The sequence below is a fragment of the Neocloeon triangulifer genome, unplaced genomic scaffold, assembly GCF_031216515.1.
Source record: "Neocloeon triangulifer isolate White Clay Creek 2 clone unplaced genomic scaffold, ASM3121651v1 ptg000014l, whole genome shotgun sequence".
NCBI lineage: Eukaryota > Metazoa > Arthropoda > Insecta > Ephemeroptera > Baetidae > Neocloeon > Neocloeon triangulifer.
The window spans coordinates 4,381,272-4,406,761 of record NW_026775556.1 but is presented as its reverse complement, the minus strand read 5'-3'; the positions used below and the strand labels follow the sequence as shown (position 1 = coordinate 4,406,761).

General features: G+C 38.0%; 2 protein-coding genes across 4 annotated transcripts; one reads left to right on the top strand and one right to left on the bottom strand.

Moving 5' to 3' along the window:
• Positions 1 to 1,440: 1,440 nt before the first annotated feature.
• On the bottom strand, positions 1,441 to 18,222 carry LOC132200665 (terminal nucleotidyltransferase 5B). Of its 3 annotated transcripts, none has more exons than XM_059626307.1 (4): positions 18,062 to 18,222; positions 4,930 to 5,331; positions 4,434 to 4,661; positions 1,441 to 2,987 (listed from the first exon to the last, which is right to left on the bottom strand). In XM_059626307.1, the coding sequence occupies exons 1-4, from the start codon at positions 18,128 to 18,130 to the stop codon at positions 2,463 to 2,465; spliced, it is 1,224 nt and encodes a 407-aa protein (XP_059482290.1). In that variant the 5' UTR covers positions 18,131 to 18,222; the 3' UTR covers positions 1,441 to 2,462. The 3 variants fall into 3 exon arrangements, with proteins under 3 accessions (XP_059482290.1, XP_059482291.1, XP_059482293.1); XM_059626308.1 differs by lacking the exon at positions 18,062 to 18,222 and adding an exon at positions 9,356 to 9,507; XM_059626310.1 differs by lacking the exon at positions 18,062 to 18,222 and adding an exon at positions 6,750 to 6,872.
• LOC132200667 (uncharacterized) lies at positions 12,143 to 14,759 on the top strand. Its single transcript, XM_059626315.1, has 3 exons — positions 12,143 to 12,342; positions 12,685 to 12,945; positions 12,998 to 14,759. Exons 1-3 carry the CDS (start codon positions 12,202 to 12,204, stop codon positions 13,223 to 13,225), a joined length of 630 nt encoding a protein of 209 aa, XP_059482298.1. The 5' UTR covers positions 12,143 to 12,201; the 3' UTR covers positions 13,226 to 14,759.
• Positions 18,223 to 25,490: the final 7,268 nt, after the last annotated feature.

Sequence of the window (25,490 nt, the reverse complement as noted above, 5' to 3'; positions counted from 1 at the left end):
TTTTAAAATTTTAATTACCTTGTGGAATTAAATTAAAAGTTCTAGCAACAGAAAATAAGAATCTCTTTTATTACTTTAAAAATTAAAGATTACTAACTTGGATAAACGTAAAGCCGGACCTCTCAAGTAATGCACTAATGTGACAGCCAAAAAACTGATAGAAGTGGTTTTCCCTTTATAAAGTGTTCAGGATTTACAAGTAAAATATGGAGTTGTTCCAGAAGTTTCAAATGTTGTTATTTGTGTAGTATAATGTAAATAATTCTAAAGATTATTATTTATTCCACGTATTCTTTTTTTATAAAAATAAGCAGATAAAAAGGAAATTTGTTATTATCAGCAGCCATTAAATTCGAAAAAATGAGAGCACGTCTGTTAGAAAAGGACGCAAACAAAATATTTTAGCGCGCGTCACAACCGTAATGCTCCCATTCAGAGTGTGTGTCAACGAACGTTCCTGGAAGCACATCGTCAGTTTACACACATGCACGCGCTGATTTGCATTCGGATCGCGGCGAGCGCGGATTAGCGCGTTGTTTGCGCAAATCATTATCGCACAGCCGGCAGAGTTAAGTGCTGATCAGCGAAACCGGCGCCGCAAGACGACGACGGTATCATCTCTTGTGCCAATTTTGAAATCGATTTGCACTGCCAACTATAAATTTGCAACCGCGATTGAAAGAAATAAAGTACACAAATGGCAGGTTACGTTAGAGTGGAACAGAATAGAAAGAAAGAAAGACGCTGTTTCCTACTTTCCTTTTCGTGTTGTGCGGCGATATTAAGCGCGGCTAATTAATTGTCACGCGCGGTCAGAGCCGCGCGGTGCATTTCCTTGTTGCTTCACACCATCGGGAGAGCACCTTTGCATCACAGAAAGGCTCAATGGGCCCACCATCAATGAAGGGACTGCGCCTAACGCAATCTGCACTTATGGAATGCATGCTTGATTGGGTGAGAAAGAAAATGCGGCGCGATGCAACTGCGCCTGATTTATAGCATTAACTTACAAGAGTGTACAACTAACTTGAGCAAAAACTATTCCGATCATGACGCGATCGATAAAAGCCATTTAATGAGGGTACGTCTAAAACTTTTACTTGGATAGCTTGCTTAGGTCAATGAAAGTTGATTGTATTAACATTTTTTGTAACCTTTTATGTTTCACTTGCAAAATGAATCATGTATTGAAGTGGATGCAAAATGTAAGGTTATGCATTAGTCATTTTTCCATGTTAAGTAACTGATTGATAAAAATCTTACTATATTAATGTTATACTTTTTGATATGCTTCTACATTACTGAAGCGGTAAAATATTTCTAGGTATATGCGATGTATTGTAGTTTGATAATAATCTTCTAGGTTTTTCACATCCACTTTTAACAATTCCTACTGCTAAAATGTTGGTTTTTGATGAATGAAAGGGAGATTTTTTTATATTTAATTTAATATGTTGAATTTTTATTGATATTTGATGACACAGAGACAGCAGCAGCATCATTAGCAATTAAATATGGTTAAATGTTTGTTTGTTTAAATGGTATATGCACGTGTGTGTGTTTGTTGGTGGAGGGTAAAGGTACACGTCGTTTTTCTTTTGCTTCGAAAACGTTCGCGGTCAAAATTGAAAAGAGAGAGATGCACGTATTATATTTACAAAAGTGGGAGAATCTCTAAAGAGAGAGACGCGCAAAGATTGGAGACCTTGGAGGGAGATGCGCCGTCACGAAATGCGCCACACGCAGAATTCTCACGTTAAATCCAAAAGCTGTTCGAACGGCTGCAACTTTTGAAAGGGTAAAATTTTCACCCACAAGAGTTCTGCTTACAATATACAGTAAAAAACAAAGGCCTGAATCGTCCTGGTGTTTAGGGTTGAAGTGCCAAAAAAATCTCTTTGCAATTCTTTGGCACGTCCTCCTAGATATTCAGGACGATTCGAGGGTCTTATTTTGGCTTTCCTTCCAACTAAAATTGGTGATTATTTTGGATCATTTAAAACCGCGTGTGCCACTTTTCGCGAGGACGGGTCAAAGATCTCCAGGATGAGGGGAATGGGGGGCTCGTGTGTTTATTAAACCTACGATATAGACACTGACGCACACACTGACAGAGTAGACGGACGAACGCGCACGACGATCGGGGGCGAGCGAGCGAGCGGAGAGACAGCGGGCGGCGGTCGCTGCGTTGTACTTGCGGAGGAGCCAGCGGAGATCGGTGTTGTGCTGTAAATGCAGTCCTTGTGCCGGTCACAGCCTTTTCGGGGGAATGTATTTTCATATCTTTCGATTTTGGAAAAAGTTATATTAATAGATTAAATCGGTGCATTAATTTGTCCTCCATATATCTGTGTCTCGCGCGCGCGCGGTGTCAGCAGCAGCAATCATGAATCATCCTGCAGCAGCGGTTGTTCTGTGGCGGCGCCGACGCGGCGAGTTCAGCTGAGGATGCGGATCCGCACTCAGGACGCGTGCCACGGCTGGTAGTAGATGAGGGGAGGAGGGGGGGCGGTGTGGGCGGCCAGCACGTGGCACGCCAGCTCCTCGATCAGGGCCAGCGTCTGGCGCCGCTCATGGCCCATCAGGCAGACGGTGGACTCGTCGACGACCGAGTGCAGCAGCAACAGGTACGCGTACTGGTCGGCAGCGCTCGCCACGTGGTTGTTCAGGTAGGCCTCCAGTTTGACGCGTTGGCTCATCACGTCGGAGAAGTCGATGAAGAAGCGCGAACACATGTACCGCTCCAGGGTCTTGATCTGCTGCGGCCGCTCGGGCCGGTAGCCTCTGGTCAGCAGGTGGCAGTACTTGAGCAGACCGCCGCCGCGGATCTCCTCCGGTTGCCGCGTCGCGATCAACTGCTTGTGCAGATGGTGCAGCGCCTCCTGAATGTCGCCGTACACAGATTCACCCACCACCGTCGGGTAGAAGTTGTCCGACATCGCCAGGTCGCTGCACTTGTAGAACAGCAGCAGGGAGTCCAGCACCACCTGCGAACAACACCAATCGCTGCGTTAAAACTCGTGATTTTAAAGGTTTCTAAGCTCTTAATTTGATATATGCGATTTACGACCAAGAAGAATCTGCGCTACTCATATACGCGTCATTTGACAAGAGCGAAACACGACCTTTCGTAATATACGGCTACAATACTCATGTCACTCCTGTTATTGGTTCAGAAAAATACGGATACTCGGCATTAAGAGATCAATGAGAACTCCAGTGAAAGTTAAAATGCGCACCCCTGTGAGCAATGAAATGGAAGTGAGGATTTCAACGTTTAGATTGATCTAGAATTTCTAATTTTTAATTGCACCAGATATGTACTCTGTGAAAAGGTTCAAATGCTGTTGATGGATAATTTTTAAACTTTTCTTTCAAAGTTTAGCGAATTTCTTGATAGAACTGTTTGCGGCGATAATGAAATGTTATTTGATTTTCACATAATATATATTATGTTTTGAATATTTGAATGATGTACCTTTTTATAGGCTGAGATTGCCTTGTGGTACACCAATTATCTTAATTTGCAACTAATAAATTAAATAATTGTACTTGGAGTTCACGATCGAGGGTTGATTCAATTTAAAATTTGGCTTTTCCTCGATGGGTTTTTGTGGGTTTTTTCCTTAGACAATAAAAAAACACAAAAACCCATCGAGGAAAAGCCGAATTTTAAATTCAAATCACAGTAAAAATAATGTCTGGAGTGGACCTTTAATCGCGAACCCAATGAAAATATTTCAAATTTGTGGCTATTAGTTCAAAAATAAATTAATTTAAATTTTATCTAATATCTATAATTCTCCATCTTCAATGCAAACTCCAAAAGAGCATCTAAAGTAATTAAAAAAAATGACGATATGAAACCTTACAAAAATTTATTTAGATGAAATCGGATGAAATTAAAGTTGATAAATCCAAACGACTTTTCAAGTGTACGTAACAAATAATACTTAACGCTTGTCTCTCTTTTCAAATAATCTGATAATTAACTCACGTGATTAATTCCAACGATGTTTTTTGTAACACCCTCATTAATAAGTTATATTTCACAAGACGTATTCGCGACAATCAAATTACGCAAACGATCAAAAGATTTGCTCGCAGCCGTCAATTTGGCCAAAGATAACAAACCGATATCATCAATTTAACAAGTGGTACGAAAACATTCTGGAACATTCTATACACACTCGTAAATTAATCCACGTTATGTAATTGCCTACAAAACGCCGCAAACAAAAACTTCGGAATTCACTCGCATACTATCGCAGAACATATATACAATAAAATGTGTGGCCGCATAGAAAGTGGGACGCTCGCTTTTTGTGACGCGAAGGTCGAGATTATTGCCATGCACTGTGAACGCGCGATTATTCCAAATAGAAGAAAGAAAACTCTCGCTTATTGATATTTAAGAATAAATTTTTACAAACCTGGAACGAGTCGACGGAGAACTCAAACTGGCGGCGCATCGAGTCTACAAATTTGAGCTCGACGTTGCTGCCGTGGCCGAGGGAGATCAGGGACCAGCGGTCTCCTGCCTCGTTGACCTTGACCATTTTGCCAACGTAGGCCTCCTTCAGGGAGCAGGTGGAGATACGCTTGCGGCTAACACCGTCGGGCAGAAGTTCCAACAGCGACGCAAGCACGGCCTGCTTCACCTGAAATCAACACAAAAGGAATGAAACGCCATCGCCAGAATTTGAAACGCTTTAACATTGTAAAAATGGCACATTAATCACAATATGAAAATGCACTTGACTTCACAAGTTTAATGAAACGCATGAAAGGGTATTTCAGGTGAAAATTAAATTAAAGGTGGAAAACCTTTATTGAAATTTGCAGCAAAATTGTACCTTTCCAAGGTATCATTAGATTTGCCTCGATAAATTACATTTTGTCGAATTAAAATTTTGAATAAATTCCTACCTTTTCAAATTGTCTGGCGCTGGGCAAGTCAACGGCAAAGATGAGGTCGAGGTCGTTGTAGGTCTGCGCGTCGTGCGCGAGCACATGGGAAGCTGCGCCGCCGTTGAGGCGGATGTCCCTGACGCGAACGTCGTCCGACTCGAGTTTGGCACGGACGACGCTGACGAGGTCGCGCAGACGCACCTCAAGCGTGGGGAAGTTTCCGCGGCCGTGCACCTGCACCACCTGCTGCATGACGGCGTCCAGACGACGCACCTGTTCGAAGCTGAGCACCGCCAGGCGCTGCTGCTTGTCATCCTCGTCGACCAACGTAGCGCACGGCGGGTCCTCGGACGTCAGCGACGACGAAGACGAGCAACCGGAGTCGCTCGATTCGTAGCTCATCGTCGCTTCGCCGCTGCTCTGAAACAGACAAAGACCAAAAGTGCCCAAAGTTAGTTCAGTGTCGAGAAAAACAACTAACTTTAGTGCTTCTGAGGAGGAGCGGCAGCCACAAGAATTTTATAATTTGAATATTTGAGTGCAAATAAAATTCTTGAGTTACAACAATAAGAAATATTTTAAAACGGGAAATATCAACAACAATCATAAAATTGTGAGGATTTCTTATTGGCATAGTTGAATCAATTCCTAAAAACAATTTGGCCATTTTTTTGCAATTATTGGAAGATGAAAGGCAATCTTTTCAACCACTTTTGTGGTAAAGAGTTAGAAAATCCTTTATGACAGTTAAAAAAGACTTGATTTAACTGTCAAAAAGGATTTTCTAACCGGCGATTAATTATTCTCAAATTCAAACAAAATATTATTTGTAAAGATATTTGAAATACTAAAAAGAAGTTTGAGGATTCAATATTGACATAAAGTCAAATCAAGTCCTCACATCAACAGACACAGATTGCGATTGTTGGAAGACTATTGGAAATTTAAATCAAAATTGTTGTTTATAAATAAACACATCTCGCTCGCCCTAATAATGGAATAGGCTTCAAACTCTTTTTTATTTTAAAACCACAATTTCTTTATCGTGTTTAATATACCTAGTACTCTTAAATAATAAATATCGTGTTTTTTTCCTTTCCCGGTAATAATGTAGGTCGCCCAGTATCTTCAATTTAGAAGTAAAAATATTTTCCGAGAATAAAGTTTACAACTTTTGTACTCGTTATCTTTGAACTCATTTTGCAACTGGGTTGAAACGCATCATAAGTTTTTATAATTCAATTTCAGTCTTGAAACGTAACAATTAAAAAGTTTCAAAATTTTATAATGCGTATTAAAATTATGCGTTGTTCAATCTATTTTTTTATTTTGTAAGTAGGAATAGTGACGCGATTTAGAAGCGCAGAGGCTAATCACCTAATTCTGCCTATTTAGTGTGATAATCACCATAAGTTAAGTCTTTTGCCCAATAACTTGTTTAAACAGCCATGAAATAACGCAATTCCACTTCACGCGATCGCGCCCGGCCGTAAAATATGAGTAAAAATCACGCGTTAGCAACAAACAGCAATAAACGCCGACACGATTTGCGCAGATAACGAAAATCTTTGTGGAAAGAAATCTCGATTCAATAATAAAAAAGTGACGAAAACGAAGTCGTCGCCCTGTATCTGGGTACGCACCAATATAAACAGCAAGTGTATCTCAAATCTTATTCTTAAACAACGAGATCGTTGAGTCTTGGCGAGAAGAAAAGAATGTTTCTATTCGCTTCATGGCAATGACCTTGTTGCGTCACTCGGTTAATTTGGCAACACACGCGCGATTGCATTACACAAATGGTACGGCGTTATTTTGGTCAGACCGGTTCAACTCACTCTCTCTTGTTAACTCCTTCTTAGCAGCGATTATTGTTATGAAGCTGCACACATTTTCGCAAGTGCACAGTCACGGGACACGAGCGAACTTCTTCAAACGAATGGTTGAATGAAACTGAAAATTGGTTGGATGCAGCATGCCAATTAAATACTAGGCACACTTTATCAGTTGGTTCCGCAATTCTGCTCCGTCAGAAATAAAAATATTATTGAATTGCGGCGGAAGAATTGCGATTGTAATGCAAAATTGCTTTCATTTAGGCACGTTTTAGGCTTTTGAATGGCAGAATATTATTATTTTAAGGGGTTTTTTGCAATAGTGAAATAGCAGAAGTCAGTTTTTCTTCTTATATTTTAACTGTAGAAACGGATTACAATCAGTATTTATGCAAAATTTTATTATGAAATTCTTTAGAAATTCTTTTAAAATGTTGGACTTTTTCTAATTTAATATTACACAGATAAAATCATGAGAAACATTGCTACATCATTTTGAAGGGAAATTAACAAGGAATATTTTGAACATAGCATAGACAGACTTACCCCTAATGAAAGGGTTGAAATCGGCGCCGAAGAATGCGCCTTTTGAGCGAGACGCAGTTGCTCGTGCATCAACAAATGGAGAGAATAAGCAAGGGCGGCGCAGAACGGTTGGCAAGAGGTGCCAAAACCAAACAATTTTGCGCAAAAAGGTGTCACAATTTATTCTTCGCAGTAAAATACAAAAAAATTTTAAATTGCAAAAAATAAAAAGAAAATTTAGATCTTCATCCAATGAGCTTTAAATTGAAGGATGATAATTTGAAATTTCATAATTTAACATTAGATCGATTTAAATTCATAGAGATTTTATAAAGAATTTATAAAAAAAATACTGTAAATTAATGGAAAATGTTTGTATAAATTCACACGTAAGAAATATTTTTAGCACTCGAGTAACGTGCTTGGCTTTGTCTTGCTCGCCAGCCCCATAAGCACCGGCCTAATTGGCTGGACTTTTAACTTCTTTCAAATACATATAATTATCTTTTATTGAAAAAAAAATTGCGAGAAGAATACAATTTAAAATTTTCAATGAACTTGCACAGAATTGGAAAATCTATTTAATAATTTGCTTGACTTTCTAATTTGAAAATTAATTGTAATTTCATATAGCGTTAAAAACAAGAAACAGAATAATGTAAAAACTTGCACATACCAAAAGGAAAAATAAGATAGAAACTTTTCCTCAATAACACGTGCAAAAGTTTTACAGACAGAGTCCCCATTTTTTAACTTCAGCAAAACGATATCGTGCGAGAGCTGAAAAGCAAGCGCGTACAACACTAATCGCTGGGAAGATAAAATTCACAGTCAGAAAGTTGTGCTCTTTGCAATGATAGTGCTAACCAAGTGAACGAGACGCGTCACTCGTCCCTCGCGAACTTGTCATGTTAATGAAATTGCTAATTAGGCCGACTCCTTTGATCCACCGAGGCCTTTCCGCGGAAAAAGTTCATGCTTCTCAATTAAAAAATGCAGATTAGAATAAGAAATTGGCGAGGCCAAAACGAATTGAGGAAAACGCAAAAAAATTCGTCGGACGTCATTTCGCATAAAAGTCACTTGTTCTCTTTCCGGCATTTTTCCATATTTTCCTGTCGCCGTTCGCGGCGGAAAATTGGCCACTATTGTGTGCATTGTTTGCAAACGTTCAACAATGAATTGCATTTTTGCTGGCCGCTGAACTCGGTCGAAATTTGCGACGCAGCTCTCCAGTGTCAGCAAATTGCTTCGCCCTTCGTCGGCTGGATTGATTTCGGCTGCGAGCGCGCGGCGTGGCAAAGCAAAGGCTGATTAAAATCCAAAACCTCGACCTCTGCGGCATGAAATTCTATTTATAGACGCAGAATAGGAATTCCCTGGCAGAATGAAACCCCAATGCTATTTTCATCACGAATTCGGAGAGAGCCAAATATTTACCTCGAAAGCCACGAAAATATTTTTGTTGGAAATGTAAAAAATTTGCGATGGAATTTAAAATAATCGATCAATAACTGCCAATATTTTATTTATTATTATAAATTAATACAAAATTGAGTATTTGTGCCCGGTTTGAAACGATGACTTTGTGCTTTGAAAACAATGAAATATATTTTCCACTTTGACGCACCACGCTTGTAAGTAAAAGGGCGTTTGGGCGATGCTAATTAGCCGCGAAGTTTAACCGCGCCTTTTGAATTAATTTACCAGGAAGAGTTTCAGTTTGTTGATTAAAAATCCTCTGCTCTCAGAAAACAAAAGCTCCTCTCTTTCTCCGCGGCGTCAACCAACATTCGAGTTGTGCGCATGTTCTAGAGCCCACTCTCGAGCTTTCGTATTACAGCATCAACAAACTCATCCCGCTGGAGCGTGGCCGCGCACATAAATCGAATTATGTTTCGTTTTTCTTTCTCCTTACAAACCGAATCTAGTCTAGGAGATAAATAAAATTATCCTTTTCGTATGAAAAAATCTAATAAAAACGAATTGTTTCAAGAAGCAGAAAATCAATAAAGATGAAAAAAGTGTATCTGAGAAAAGATTTTAGGGAGAATTGCGTTGGCAGGGGTGTGCGGCGAACTCACTGGTTTAGTCTTGAGTTTATCCAGCGCGGGGCCGTGTGTGTGTCCGGCTCTCGAGTTGAAGGAAGGTCAGGGCAGACCTGATGTCAGGACGAAGTGGCGTGCGCAATCGACCGTTCGCTGCAACGGACAGGGACTGACTGAAGTGCCGGCGCAGTGAAAGGCAGCAGCCGCTGACGCTGCGGCTCTGACGTCAACGCCGCGGACTGCGTGGGCGGCCGAGTGCCTGGATCCGCCCACGCACCCTTTGACCTTTCCACCCCATTCAGCCCGGCCAACAACACCAACCCCCGGCCTCCGAGGGACCCCGAATTTACCCAAATTCAAAGTATTTACTATAGAAAATGCACAAAAAAATAATGGTTGAGTGAATTATATAAAATTGGCGTCAAAATCAAACAAGTGGTTTTTCTATTTGTGCGTGAGGCGCTGGAATAAGCAGCAGCGGGTTTTGTGTTTCGCTCTATTTTCGTCCCGCCGCTCTTTATCTCGACACGGGCTTAATTAAGCCTGCTTGTTTGTTTACCAGGTTTGCTTGCTTCGATTTGGGCGCTGCTTTTTCCGGGAAACTTCCACTCCTCTGATTTATGCCGCTGATTTTCTGGCTGAGGAACGTCTACCATCAGCAACGGCTTTCGCAAGGTGAGCTCTTATTGATCGCCGCTTTTCGCGGAAAAAGCAAGAGGAACCTTCTAGAAAAGAGCCACCAAAACTGTTCCAAAAAAACCATTTTGACTTTTGACAAAAATTAGAAAAGTTTTCAAATTTTTAATAAATAAAACTAGGTTCAATCTTTTACTGCTTTATTGAAATTTCAAACGAAAAGATTTAATAAAAACCTATATTGGCCAAAATATAAAATTACAGAAATCAACTACAAAACTTTATCGAAAAGCAGTATTTTTTTATCTTCCACAAATTAAATTATTATTATTTTTTAATCATTCTATTTTTGCAATAATTATATTTATTTATAAATCAAATTGAGATTTTTTGAGAAAATAAATCATTCATGGACAAATATGTATATGGCATGAAAGTTCCTGAAATTCAAATTCAACAGTAATTTCAGTTTTAGGTCCAAAATTGTCTTCGCTTTGTTATGTTAAAAAAATAGCCAGATGTTACATCTATTTGAAAACGTAATTATTAAATTTTCTTATCGTATTTCTTCAATCTCAGGTTACAAAAGTTTTCAATTTTCTCTAGTGTGGATTTAAAGTGAGGTAGAAACTTTTATAGCAGCACTATAGGAGGGTGCCACGTACATGAATGGCTGAAAGCATCATTTTGGGCCAAATGGGAAACTGCGTCGAAAGTGGTGGCCGATGTAATTCGGGGGTAGCAAGAGAGAGCGCGGGGGTGAAAAACTGCGTCGTGGCGCCTCACGGAGCGTCGGTCGGAGGCGCCGCGTGGGCGTACGGAGAGATAGCAGAGCGATTCATTCACCCAGTGGCCGATCGATAAATCCGGAGCTCGTCGCAGAAAATTCGAGAAAGCGGCCACCAGGGCACAACACATTAGCACAGTGACCTTCTCCGAAATAAACAGAGGTGGAAACTTCACCCTTTCGTGGCACCGGACACGATTTGCGGCCTTATCAAAGGAGTTCCTCTTTCTCTCTCTCTCTCCGGTGGCCGAGCGACCTACCATCCATCAACGCGGTGACATTGAAATTCGCAAATGTCACCGCGTACATAGTAATTCAGATTTTCATGAACGATATACGCGCGAGGTTGCGGCCGGAAAATAAATATGGCGCGCGAATTCATGCTCCGCCGGAAAAGGTACCCGACGCCGCAAGGATTTTAACTTTTTAATATTATTTAATGTTTGCGGTGAAGCTGATCTGTATGAAGCCGAGCCAAATCGTTCATTACGTCAGTAAATAAATAACGAGAGTCGATTTGTCATGGTGCAGGCCCAGACGTCTCGCCGGGCTCAAAAGTGCAGCAGAAAAGTGCACTTTCTGCCAGCAACACTTGTTGCTCTTGTGGGACGCAGAATTATTGATTCTCTTTGGGATGTTTCGAAATAACAACTCAAAGCAAAAGTACTTTGCAGATTAATCTTGAATTGCTTTGGAATAATGGAAATAAAGTTAGATTGAAAATAATTGTATTACTTATTTCCTTCGTGAAGTTCTTGTTTGACTTTGAAATAGTTTTTTATTTTTACATAAATACAAGTGCGAAAAATAAAAAAATTATAATAAAATGATTCACTACTATTTTTGCTGGAATTAAGAAAAAGGAGGGAATTCGTGGAAAAATTATTTGAACATTTTATAGCTTTTAATATTTATTGAAATTAAATTACTTTTTAATTGAAAGGATAACACTTAAAAATCGTTTTTAATTAACCTAAAATGGGAAACATGAATTTTTAATAGAAAATTCGGCCTCTCTGTATAGAATATTTTTTTTTAAATACGCACACGATTTTTGCTACATCCCATTTCAAAATTTTATTTTTATAAAACGATGACGATTTTCCAACCATTTATCATTTTTAATGTTTTGGTTAAAAATGAGAACAGCATAACGCGAAATGGACTACAAAAGATTGCTGTTTCACCAACCACTCGTAAATCAAAGAGTTTCAAAATTTTCGACGCGCTCTTGATGAAGGCCTGTAATTTCCAGCCAATAATTATGATTTTCGGAATGACGTGAATGACGTGCGGCCGTGTTTAAATTTAAAATTTTGTATTTTCCCTCTGGTGGCCGCAGCGTGGAAATTCGGTATCTTTTCCGGTGGGAGGAGGCAATCAGGGTCCGCGCGCACTTCCCCTCGTTGCTATACCTGCAGTGTTGGTGCCCGAGTGGCACTTTTTCAAAATTACCAACATGCACCAGGCAGTGACCTTTTTGTGGATCTGTGGCCTCTACCTTGGCCTGAGCTACGTGATGGCGCTGATTGTGGCCGCCTACGACCCCAGACGGCCGCCTGCCATCACCGAGGCCAAATTGGTCTCCAGAGAGGAAAGGGTTCGTCAAAATTGCTGACATAGCCTGAATAGCTAAAAAATGGCGCATTTCCGCCACAAAGCAGATGAGAGTTTGTGGAAAAAAGTGGCCAAAGCATTTTATTTCTAGAATATTTTTGATTCGATATTTGTCATTTTTGTTCAGCGAGGGCAGAAATTTATCTCATCTTTTCATAACTGCGACTGAACTTTTGACTGTTCGGTCGCGCGGTTGGCAGCTCAATTGCTCATTATTTTATCAACTGCTTTGATAATTTGAAGGCCACCGTTCATATCTTTCTTACATAAATTGCGATGCAAGAAAGTGAGCGAAGTCCAATAGTTAAATTGTGAAAAATTTCAGGATGTGCACGCCCAAACCAAGAAATGGTGCTTGGGCCTGAAGGACTCTGAGGCCCAGCAGCCTTCGGTGGTTGTCAGTCCCTTAGCCGAGCCGTGGCTGCAACAAGCCTTGCAGCACGCCACTGGTGAAAAAGTGGCGGCCACCGCACAGGCCAAGTACTTCAACAGGTTTGGCAAAACCGTTTTAGTTTTGGACCCGCCCAAACCAGAACAAGTCGACGAGTGGAATCGACTTTTCATGACTTGGGTCCTCAACTTCAAAGTATGTTTTTTAATTAAAATTTCACCGAAAAATAATTTAATTTTTTTTAAAGGGCCCAAGAGTGGTTGTTTTTGAATCTGAACTGGTCGCCGACCCAGAAGGTGAACTGACCCGTGTGCTTAAATTCCTTGGCCGAAAGACGGACGGGGTTGGATGCGCCCTGGAAAGGGCCCCTCCATTGGGGTCAAGCAACTCAAAGGTCAATCTGGAGTCCAGCGAGGTCAGACAGAATTGGGACATGGTCTTGACGGCACTCAACGAGACCACCTCCCAGTTGTGAAAAAGAAGAAAAAAACGAATTTTTTTAATTTGTGTGTTGCGCTGTTTTAGCAAAATTTTGTTGTTTGTGGTACTTTTTTCTAGAGACATTCCCACCGAGGACAAAAACCTGTGATTTTCCTTATTTTGTCATGATTTGGAGATAAAACTAATAATTATCAAATTAATTTTTTTTAATTTATAATTTTTTTATTAAGTGTGACGCAATTTTGCAAATTTTTAAGTCACAGTGTTGATGGCAACAGCATCGCAGTGAAATCGCAAGCGATGATTCAATAATCACACCGTTACATAATTATTTCCACTTTCTTTCCTCTTCCAATTCTGCGCGCCGCGATCACTCGTTTTTCATACGCGATTGGCCAATCAGCGAATGGCTTTTTATTACACTTTATCTGCTGCTTGCACAGCTTGTGGTGAATATACGATTATCTCTTTCTCTGTCGACTTATGTGCCTCTTTGTTGAGCCGACATAAATTAATAATTATAATTTATACGGAGTACGATTTGTAGTGGCTGTTCCACTGACTGACCCCGCGCCTTGCCTTATGCAAATGACGCTCACACTCCAAGGGCACTAAGAAACTAAGTGGAAGTTCACTTTTCAATTTTAAAATCAATTAGTTGCTCAAAGATCAAATAGGTGATTTATTTTTATAAAAAAGATTGGTTTCAAACGTGTAAAAAAGTTTAAATTTAGTGAAAAAAATTTAATGAGAGGATCATAAAGATGGGTCAAACAAAAAATTAAAATCTTTATGAATAATTTTTAATGTTTTGTATTATTTTAGAACAAAATGTCCTATGCAAAGACACCATCACTCATAATTATATTTGTAAATTTTCTAAACGTGGAATCAAGTTTGTCCGAATTGCAACTTCTGAGATTTCAAGAAAAGACAAAATATTATAATGGCGCGTCGAAACAAACAGCGCTTATCAAATTCGCCAACTAACGAAACTCACTCTCGCTCAGGTATGTGTTTTACTTCTTCCAAATTGAAAGCGCCAGGTCGGCAAAAGAAACGTTTGTCAGCGAGTTTGGCGTCTGCTGGCGAAATTCCGCCGCAAAGCAAAGCAAAGTACGATCGATTGCTCTGCGGTGCCGAAAGCCAAGCTAGCGCCCAAATGAATAAGTAACCCACTCATTTATCCACTTTTCATTTTATTTCTGGGCATCACACGCTGCGAGCAAAGTGCGTCGTTTTTTGCCCAATGTATAACTGGCCGACGCCGCCGCCGCCGCGAGTAGTACATAGTAATAAACACATAAGCCCCAACGAGCGAGAGATCGCAAAAAATCAAGGACACGCAGCAGCACCAGCAGCTCCACATTTTTAAGAAGCCTCATAGGCGCGTTCTAACGTGTGTGTTTGCTTTCTATGTTCGGATTCAGACGTTGTGCATGTTTGTAATTTTATCGTTGCGAGTTTTCAGGTTTTTCCACATCAATGCTCGACCGGCGTGTGCCATTAAAAAAATAAAATGTGATGCAAAAAATGAAAAAAATTGAATGATTTTCTGCATTCTGTACAGACTTCATTTGCGGTCATTTCCATTTTACATTTCCAACTATTTTTCATTACAACAAAAAAGGAATTTCAGAAAATTACACAATTTTATTAAAAATCGTCATTAAAATTCTAACAATTTATAGAAATTTTTTTTATTTTGCACAAAAATTATCTTCCTCACTGTTCCTCACTCCATTTTCCCGGGAAATTTAATTGTTAAATAAATGGTTGATTAATACTAGAAAATGCAAATTGCGAATTACGATTTTGACAATTTTCTGAAAAATTTCGTTTCAACCAAATTTTTGTAGGTCAAGTTATTTTTTAAGATTTAACCCAGAATTTTTATACTAATTCTTTTGAATACATTTTTTGCATTTTCCTGCATATTTTTCCTGCCAAAACTTCATAAATCACATGCGATTTTTTTATCTAAGGAAGGTTGACAGGAGATAAAAGTGCGACACATAAAACACTGCGGTCTTATTTATGTGTACGATTCTCGAGTGCGTGTATATAATGTAGAAGGGTGATGTGCCTTGTCAACGGCGCGCGGGTGGTTCATTAACAGAATATAATTGGTAATTGATCGCGTCAAGATGAAAACCGGTCGTCATCAGAGCTAATTGCTTTGCTTTGAACAATGCGCAGTGAATTAAAGTGATTCCACACGCAATTTCCCTATTATCTTGTGCTGAAATTTTCATTAGAAATTAATATAGTTTTTAATCAAAAGATTTTTAGTTTCAATTGAAAGAAATCTCAAAGGCCCCACTTTCTAATTAATATTAATGAGAACTAAACAAATGATTTCAGTTCTAACACCATAATCTGATAATTTTTAAAAGAAGCTTATAGCAATTAATAACAAATCGTTACAATTTTAATATTAATTTTATGATTTAGAAACATTCCATATATTTATTATAAAATTTCATTATTTGTGCAAATCTGAACTAATTTCTGATTTCAAAAGGCTGCTATATGAAAACAGTAGTTTAATTCTAACTCATTTCACAATTAAGTCATGATCAGAGTCAACAAAGCACCATTTCTGCACTTTTCTGAACAAACAGACTAAAAATAAAGTTAGAATTCTGCAGAATAACTGATAATTATAATAGACGTTGAGCTTTGCCCGCGAGCGCGGTGAAAATGCAATTGTTAAAAATTACGAACGGCTCTGATAAAGTTGAAATAAATCGACGGCAAAGAGCCACGCGAGCAGATATTTGTTTGAACAACGTCACGCAGCTCTAGTTGCACAAGATTGATGCCAACAGCCACCAGCACATTTTACTCGAAATGTGACAAAATACAAAGTTTTGTTTTCAAGCTAGACACGTCCGCGTATTCGGGAATTGCAAAGAGCAATCAAATTTATCTTTGGCGTGGTACGAGAGTTTTAATTATTATTTAGATTGAAAGTGGTTATGATGGTGTCGCAGACATACAATGTCAGATTAGTTGGCTATCGCGACTTCAAGGTGAGTGTTTTTTTCCTACACACCCACGAAAATCTACTCCCTCTGATAACAATAATTAATCTCTTTCTTATAATCAAGCAACTTTCGCTGTGAACCGAAAAGTCGTTTGACTTAAAAAACAAAACGGAAAAATCGGCTGACTCATTTTGTGGTTATAAAGATATATTTATTCATAAAAGTGCTAAATTGAATTTGCACGCCGAGGTGGCACATGCGCCAGTATATAATTAAGGTTCGCGCTTTGCTGCCAGCTGAATACATTATTCTACACTAGGGTGACGCAAATCGCTTGCATCACGTGCTGTGCAATTTTGCGCGTGATTTCTTTAAAAATAAAACGGATTAAATTTTGCATGCTGTTAACATAGAAACAAAATTGCAATCAAAAGTCAACGAACTTAAGCTCATTGAATCAAAGATCCTTCTTTATAGAGAGTTATTTCTGTCTTCATTATTCAGAAATGAGGGCGGGCTGTCTTGTTTATTTGGATTTATTTGTGTGTCAACCCAGCGCAGAGATGAAGGGCCTGTGTCAAAATAACTACCCTCGAGGAAAAAAATCGTGTATTTGCGCCGCCGAATTGCCCGGGTGGGCGACCTGTGACCCTCCTCGGGGTTATCGCTTTTGCCGGCGGCCAGAGCAGACCGATCTGAATTTTATTCTGCGGCGCTTTCGTATTTTTAGTCGTGTTTCGGCTGCCAATTGGCCAACCGCGCAAGCTTCACAATACACACACACCACTGCTAATTTCGGTTCAATACTATTGTCGCCGGCTGAGAGACGGCAGTGAAACGTGCGCCCAAAAAATCTTTACAAAAACACCAAACTCAAACTGATAACTAAAAATTTGAAATATTAAATTGATTAATTAACTTTATTAAATAACAAATTAACTAATGATTATTTACATACAATTTTGATTATTTTCAAGGAATTCAGATTAATTTTTGTTTCCTGCTGGGAAGGTGTGTGCGTTTTTTTTAATTTTGTTTTGATAGAAGCTTAGCTCAAAGGTTGGACTATTTTATTCGGTATATTCTGGGAAACTTCGCCATTTCCTAATTTCACGCTGCTTGCCTGCCGCCCACTTTTTTATGACGAGCACTTTGACAATCGCTAATGACTGCAGAGGCCACAGCAAAACCGAATTCCAGGTCGGTGCAAACCGCATTATCAAACTCAATGAAAAATTTGCCTGACGAAATTTGCGGCTAGACAAGGGCAAACGTGTTTAATTAAAAAGAGGCGGCCATAAATGTTTTGACAGGCGCGCCTGCCTCTTCTTCGAGAAAAACACTTTCGCTTTTCGAAAATAAAATCCTTCAATGCCGCGGTATAATGTGCTTGCAAAATTATTTTGCACACCATTTTACGTTTTTACCAATTTTCGAGCGGAAGTCATTTCGCATTTGAAATTGCATATAATATATTTTGATTGAGGCTAAGGGAAGCCAACACAGCGTTGATGCAAATTTGCTGTTCGCCGAATTGCTTAATGGAGTGCAAAGATTAATTTTATGCCTTAATGGTCATCACGCGCAACGAGAGAGTATAATTAAAGAAAAAAAAACCACAGCGAGATAACTTAATTAAACTTTTAATTAACCGCTGAAGGAATTTCGGTGAGGTGAAAAATGGGTTCACCAAAAGTGAAATGAAATTTTTATCTGAAAAATTTGCGGTCTCCGATAAATTATCAAGAGGGAAAGGAAACCGCAGCCTCCGAATCTTGAGATTGAAATCACTTTTAAGAGCAGTTTCCATTTTCAAAATTTGATAAAAGAAATTTGGATTTTCGTTAAAAAATAAAAATGCAGATAGTTTTTGTTCTTACCTGGGAATTTTGTTTGTGGGTGTCGAGGGGTGCGAGGAAGGGCGCCTGGGTGACGATCAGGGTGGACATGGCGATGGCCTTAGCTGCTGCTGCGGCCGAGTCTGCAGTTCTTTCTGCCGTCGGAGCTCGGAGTGGAGCCGCGGCTGCGGCCTAGCGACGCGGCGGCGAACGCGGCGCCCTCTCGCGGCCCGCCTTCTGCACTGCGCCCTTCACTTGAGGGGTTTTTTGATCTCGTTAGGCGGCACACAAATAGCAGCACACAGAGAAAGACACAACTGCACCTACCTACGTAGGCAACTAACTGGCTGGAAGCCGACCGACATGCAAACCGCCTAATCGCACAGAAACGTGCCCACCGCGTACACCCCTGCGCCTAGTAGTAGTGTGTGTTTATCTAGCTCGTCCTTTGCCTAATCGCATATATATGCATATATATTGTATACGCATATATTTATCTCTTTTCTTTGTTTTTATTTATTTACGTGTACAGGTTTCCTCTTTCTCGACGCTTCTTCGATATTTTGCGCGAGAAAAGTTCAAAGAGTGCGCGGTTTCTCGCTCTCTCTCTCTCTGCTGCAGACGGATTAGTTTGTCTTTCCTCTTTTTGCAACAACTCATTTGTGCGATGCGGTTTTTCCTCTTGCTGAACGGGCACCGCAGAAAACAACTAACAATAAGGAAGAGAAAATTTAAATTATTTATTTAAACAGCAGAGGTTACCTTTGAAGGGAAACTTCTGTCATTTATTGTGGAATTAACACCTTAAGGCGGGTTAAAATTTATATGATGAAGCTGAAATAATCTTGATTGATCAACTTTCTTGACTTGATTTCCAGAAATGACCAAACCATCAACTGAAAAAAAAAATGAAACTGAAGTGCAAAAAACCGTGCTGGTTCAAAGCTACGAAATTAAATTTTTGCTGGTTTTTGTAAATGTAAAAAAAATTGCAGGTTTTTTATTGAAGATTTAACCAGCATTTTTAAATTGATATATAGAACAACGTAAAATGGTATTGAAATGTAATTATATTAGTAATTATTAGGAGAATCAGCGAAATATGACTAAATGTGAGACTTAAAAATTATTGAAAACGCAGAAAAAAATGCCTAAGAACTTAATTAAAATCTGTAATCTAGGGATTTATTAATTATTTGATACAAAAAAAAAATGATATCGAATAAACGTGAGACGCCGTAATTATATTATATTTTATACAAGGGGAGTTAAAAAAAATCAAATAATTTTGTTTTTGCAAAAAAAAAAAAAAAAAAAAAATAGATAGAGAGGATTTTCTAGTACTATAGCCAGTTCAGACAAATCCAGAGCATATCCAGTAGTTTTCATCAAATTTTTCTAAGAAACTGTAATGATCTCATTTTGACTCATTATTTAATATTGAAATAATAAAAAAATAAATTAATAATTATGCTTTAATTTCATATATTAGCCTCAAGATAAAATACTGAATTTTTAAGCCACTTTTCATTAGCGTTCAAATTCTTTCCATGTGTGCTTTTTGCAGCAGGAAAAATTTGCAACCACAAGAGTAATTAATTTCCCGTTTTTGCCATGAATTATTGGAGCACGCAGTCGCAGCCTTCACATTTAAAACAACATTTCGCTCGCTTGCTCGCTCTTGGGCGAGCTCTATGAGTAAAAGTGTTCTTTCTTGTGTATAATAACAGTGGTCGGTCGGTGGCACTCAAAGCCTGTGTGTTGCAGGTATATGTGTGTTTATGAAATTGTTGGGGAGGTGCACAAATTGAGAGGTGCACTGCACAGAGTGGTGCCGCCGGCGTGCTTGACATTCTTCTACGCGTTCGAGGCCGCGCACAATAAAGAGCAGCTCACAAATAATTATTCTCGGCGCTGCAAATGTCAAAATAATTTCAGGTCCCGCGCGCCAGCCAATTAATAATTAACGACCGGTTCCCAAAGAAGACTTAACATCGACAATTGGCAAAAAAGTTTATGCTTAAAAAAAGACAGGTCTAAATAATGAAGGTGAACTGCTCCTCCTGAAATTTAATCGGAAGGGGAGTCAAAGGAAATGATATTTTTTGTCACAGCCACATTAGCCGCGCTGAAAATCTCAAATCGCTTGGTTGGAAAGTATTGTATTATTTCAGATTCAATAACAAAATTTGCGAAATTTGCAGATTACAATTCGTGAGTGCTGAGAAGTGAGAAATTTTGCGTCAACTCTTTTGAACATCGCACAATAAACTCGTCACGCAGTTTCAAAACAACTCTATTGAAGAGCGTCTTATCAGTCAGAGATAGCAATCGATGTTTTGAACACAATTGGTGAAATTGGTCGTAATTAATCTGTTGGACTTAAAAATGTGAAATTTACAACCTGGCGGAAAGTACGCGTGAAAATATCAGATTCGGACAAGAACGAATTATCAGGCCAGGGACTTTCATAACGTGAGGACCATTCCAATAATCAATTGACTCATCTTGTGAAGATTCGTGTCAAGCTCAAGTACTTGATTATTTGCGATTTCAATACGGTTTCCAATTCTTGAAAAAAGGATCAATACAAAGTCAATGAATTGCGTGATTTGAATTCATTGAAGTTTTATTTAACAGAATGAACACATAAACAATAAAACATTCTCTGTATAAAAATTCCGGGATGAGGAATTTCACACACCAATTAATGTTGTGAACAAAAATATGACTCAGATTATTCCTTTGAATTTAATTGTGATTATATGAGATCAAATATTTACAGCATAAATTTTTAAAGAGAAATGGTCTTTATAATAATAATTTATAATTGTATCTATTTATTTTATTACATTTACAACGTGTTTTCGCAGATACAGTACAATCACACAGTGCCCATAACTTTTTGCAATTAAGTACAGGAAAAGATATTATTTAAACAATAAAAAATCTTATTGTTAGTATTCTTGCCGTCGTAAAAATATTTCTTAGATTTAATAAAATCTAATCTCAGCAGCTATAACCCCATTGGATTAATTAAGCAACAAATTAGCGGTCTTTATGATATAAGAATTACTGTCTTTTATGTCTAATTGCTTAAACCGAATAATAATAAAAAAGAATGTGTGAGTCGAGTGGGACAGCATTGTTGCGGTCTAGATTTAGCCAAAATAGCCGAAATCAGACAAAAAAATTTTCAGTGATTTGAATTTTAAGTCGGCTTTTCCTCCATGGGTTTTTGTGAGTTGTTTATTGTTCAAGATAAAACAATATCCTGATCTACGTGTTTTGGCTGGCTGCGGTTTGCAGCATAATTCATGAGCTGTGAAATCATTTTGACAAGAATAAGTTCATAATTTTTTAAAAAATTGTCTTGCAAATTATCACTTTTTCCTGAAAAATTATTCAAATGTTACAATTAATGATACATTTTTACACAAAACAATTTTTAACACAAATATTCGACGGATGCATTCACGACCACCCCGAGAAAGGTACGCTCAAAACACAAGTTTCAATATTCTCTGACCAAAATTATTATAAAAATAATTTTGTTACGAATAATTTTGAATTCAACTGTCAAATTTTTGTATAAAAATGTAACATTTGAATAGTTTTTCACGGAAAAGTGCTAATTTGAAAGAAAAATATTAAAAAAAAAAATTGTTTTTTTTTCTAATTTGTGTCAAAATGATTGCACAGCTCATGAATTATGGCTGCAGCCCGCAGCCGAAACATGTAGAGCAGGATATTGTTTTTCTTAAACAATAAAAAACTCACAAAGCCCGTCAAAGAAAAAGCCGACTTTAAATTCAAATCACCATGAATAAACCCATGATCGTGAAATTCTAAACAACAAAAACATTTTTCATTTGTCTTTTAATTTATTCTTGCCAATATCAGGTGAATGTTTCTTCGCTAAATTTTTCTTTAAAAAAAGCATCCACTCTTTACAACGGGGGTTTGAGAACAAATGGCTGTTGCTCCACACTAGCTGCGATCGTTTTTCACTGAAATCGCGGTGCTGCTTTGTGTGTGTTTGTCATAATCAGAAAACGGTTGTTTAGCTCGAGAATGCAGCTTAATTATCAGGGTGCGATGAACCTTTCCTGCAGGAAGAAGGGAGGTTGCGTTCAATTGGTGACCTGCGCGAGGGTCTGCTCTAGTGTCACTTTGAAAGCGGCCGCCGCAGATAAGGTTGTGTGTGTGTGTGTATTTATGAAAAGTCCTTTCGCCGCCTCTAATCTAATCTCTCTCCCTCGCTATAGCCGAAGCATTTACTTTTCCCCCGAATCGGCGGCACACAAGGTTGGAAGAATAAAGAAAAACTCAACAGGTCCGAGCAGTGCACGAGGGCTGCTGGGTCGTCATGGCGACCGCGGCGAAACGGGGTCACCAACCGCCCCCTTCCATCACCTGTTGCCAAACTCACCCTCGCCGGGGTGAACTCGCCCTCGAATTAACTTGTGTGTCAAAATTGAGAGAGGGATATACACGTCGCGTGCTCCACTTTTGCCCGGGAGCTGCCTGCTTTTGATGGGGTGCCTCACGCCCGATAATGGCCAGAGATGGCCTGGCGCGACAATTTATGCGCCACGTTATGGCTTTTGATGCGCGCGTGTTGCTGACTGCAGAAACGGGCAAATAAACGTGGCAGCTGCTCGTTTGCTGTCACCAACTGGCAACGAAAATTTTACCCAACAAAGTCACTTTCCAGCCAAGAGAAATTAGCTACATAGATACTTTAATTAAATTTTTAATTTAAATGAAGACTTCCTTCACTTATTTATTTCTTAAGAAAACGAAAAAACAAGCAATCAGTTTTGTTCTTAAAATTATAAAATCAAATTAATGCAGGATGTTGAAGTTAGTGAATATATTAAAAAGTAGGCATTAAATAATAATTTAAATTTTTTTTACTTTTAGGGGAACTTTTTTTCTCATACAGTTTCACTTTCCTTTCTCTATAAAAGAGGATTTTTTATTTGCTTTTTTTGCCGATATCTTTTTCAAATTGAGTGTTTGTAATTTTTACTGACAATTCTCTTTCCAGATGTTAATCCATTTTCAGAGCTTTCTGACTTGTTGACTTATTGATTTGATTTTTAGAGGCTTTTTCGCGGATTTACTGAAACTGCTTGGCTTTATAAAATGGAATGAATAATAACATTTTTACTTTTAATTATGAAAGCAGTTGAACAAAAAAATCATTTCTATGTGTCAAAAAATAAATAAAAAATTCAATTAAAACACGGAAAAAATACAAGTAGGCAACATAATAAACAATTATTAGAGGTATTTAACTGTTTAAAATGATAAGAAAGTAATTAGGAGCCAAAATCTTTAATGGAATTATCTCATTAAATTACTAAATTGGTATGCGCCAATGTTTTAAGAAAATTCTCCTTAATCTCATTGTAAATCTGATACCAATTTTACAATTCCTTCAATGAATACGCTCAATTTATGAACTTTCCATAAGCTCTAAATATATAATTAAAATAATAATAATAGACTGTTAAATTTACAAAGCTCTATCTTGATATTACTACAGTTAATTATTAATTTTTCATATCTAACTAAAATACACACAATTCTTTCAACCCCATAACCTACCAAATGCCTTAAAGTTAAGTTTTCAACCGTCAGTTCGGATAATGGCTTGGTGAATATATATTAATTAAAAATTAAGATTTGAAAATTATTTCACTTTTTTGAACTGAGACTGCTTGCAATAATTTGGAATCATCCTGTTAATAATAAGATAAAGAAATCATCACTTTTCATGGCAACAAAGAAAAATTAGTTACAATTATCGCGAGACTATAAGGAGCTATTGTAGTAATTGTGCGCGATTTGACTTTTAATTACTGATATACATAAACAATTTCAAGCGCGGCTTGTTTTCTCCTCTTCTTGTTTGATATAATATTATCCTGCTCGAAGAAAATTAATTGCTCTTATAGTTCCTTTGGTTAGCTTGTCCCTGACGCGCCCCAAGTGTTACAAATTGAGCTGCATCCTGTTGCACGCCAGAAAAAGTGCCACCGTTTTCTTGCATAAAAATTATTCACACCTGCTGTCACCAGAAGCGAACCCATACAAAAATTTTCATTTGCACAATGCTGAGTTCACAGTATTTCCCAGTGCAATGTGCTGTTTAATCTTTTTTCAAATACAAAAAATATACCGCTTCTCATATGAACTTGAATCACTTTTACTTTTTGCATGCGGAATTAAAATTCTTATCAAGCGACGATGGATTTTGTTTTATCAAAATTCTTAGGTCACCAGTCACCAGCCTGTTGAATTTATTAACTCCAAGTTCAGAAAAAAGTTGTCCCTTTTTAAGTTTAGAAAAAAAGCTATTTGAAAAAAAAATGCAAAATTTAAAAAGAAAATAAGTTTATTCATTAATATTAAGATTTATTTTAATTTCAGATTTTTTCAATATTATTTCCATTTCCATTTTTTACTCACCTGAAAGTAAAAAACCTTTCAAATAAAAAATAAAACTGAAACAGGATAATAACTTTTATTTTCTTAATCATAAAAATAATACAATTCCAGATCAAAACTGTATTATGGGTTTTTTCGCTTTTGAGCAAAACATTTAATTCATCGAGGTTTATCACTTTCATAATGCGGATAAAAGAAAATTCAAAATACAGTGAGTTTTTGATACACAACGTGGTGTTTCTTGGCGTCCATTCTCAAGATCAATAATAAAGTTAATTTCTCAAGTTAAATGCGAGTAGGAAAATTTGATATTAGTAGGTAAGGCGGTTTTCGATGTTTGGAGGACAAGAGTTTCGTAAAAAGTGGTCAGTGCACGGTATAGAAACGATAAATCACCTTTGCTTTACAATACGTCACTAACAAGGTATTAAAATGAACTAGACGTCCTTACGTTTGTTACGCGAAAATCTCGACTTTCTCGATGTGGAGCACCAGATAGGCCGAGCGCGTATATATGATGTCATTGCATTATAATGCTGCAAAAAAACATGTAAATTTAAAATCAGCCGTGACAAGATTGAACCTTAAAAATTTCAATTAATCGTTTGGTCTACAAGAGGTTCGCGTTTTTCGGTTGAAATTGAGAACGCGAGAATAACACATGCACTTGTTGTAAGAAAAGTGACTTTTATATATTTTTTTAATCAGAAACGACCTTGACGACCTATCGATGAGAAATGAGAAAGAAAGAAATAAAAGCAAAGGCCTCCGCCCAGCTCTCAGAGCCTGGCAACAAGCAAGACCTGTCCCACGGGCCACCGCGATATGGCCCGCGGACCCTGTGCAAATTGATCCTTATTACTTTTTGTCTCTTGAGCAAGACCCACACCTCTACTTTGCTTGCAACACTTTTTTAATAAAATAAATTTTAGTTTAATCAAATTCATTTTAGAATTATAGTAAGTTTTTTTAGTTTTTATTCTATGGAATATCTTAAAAAATAATTTAATTA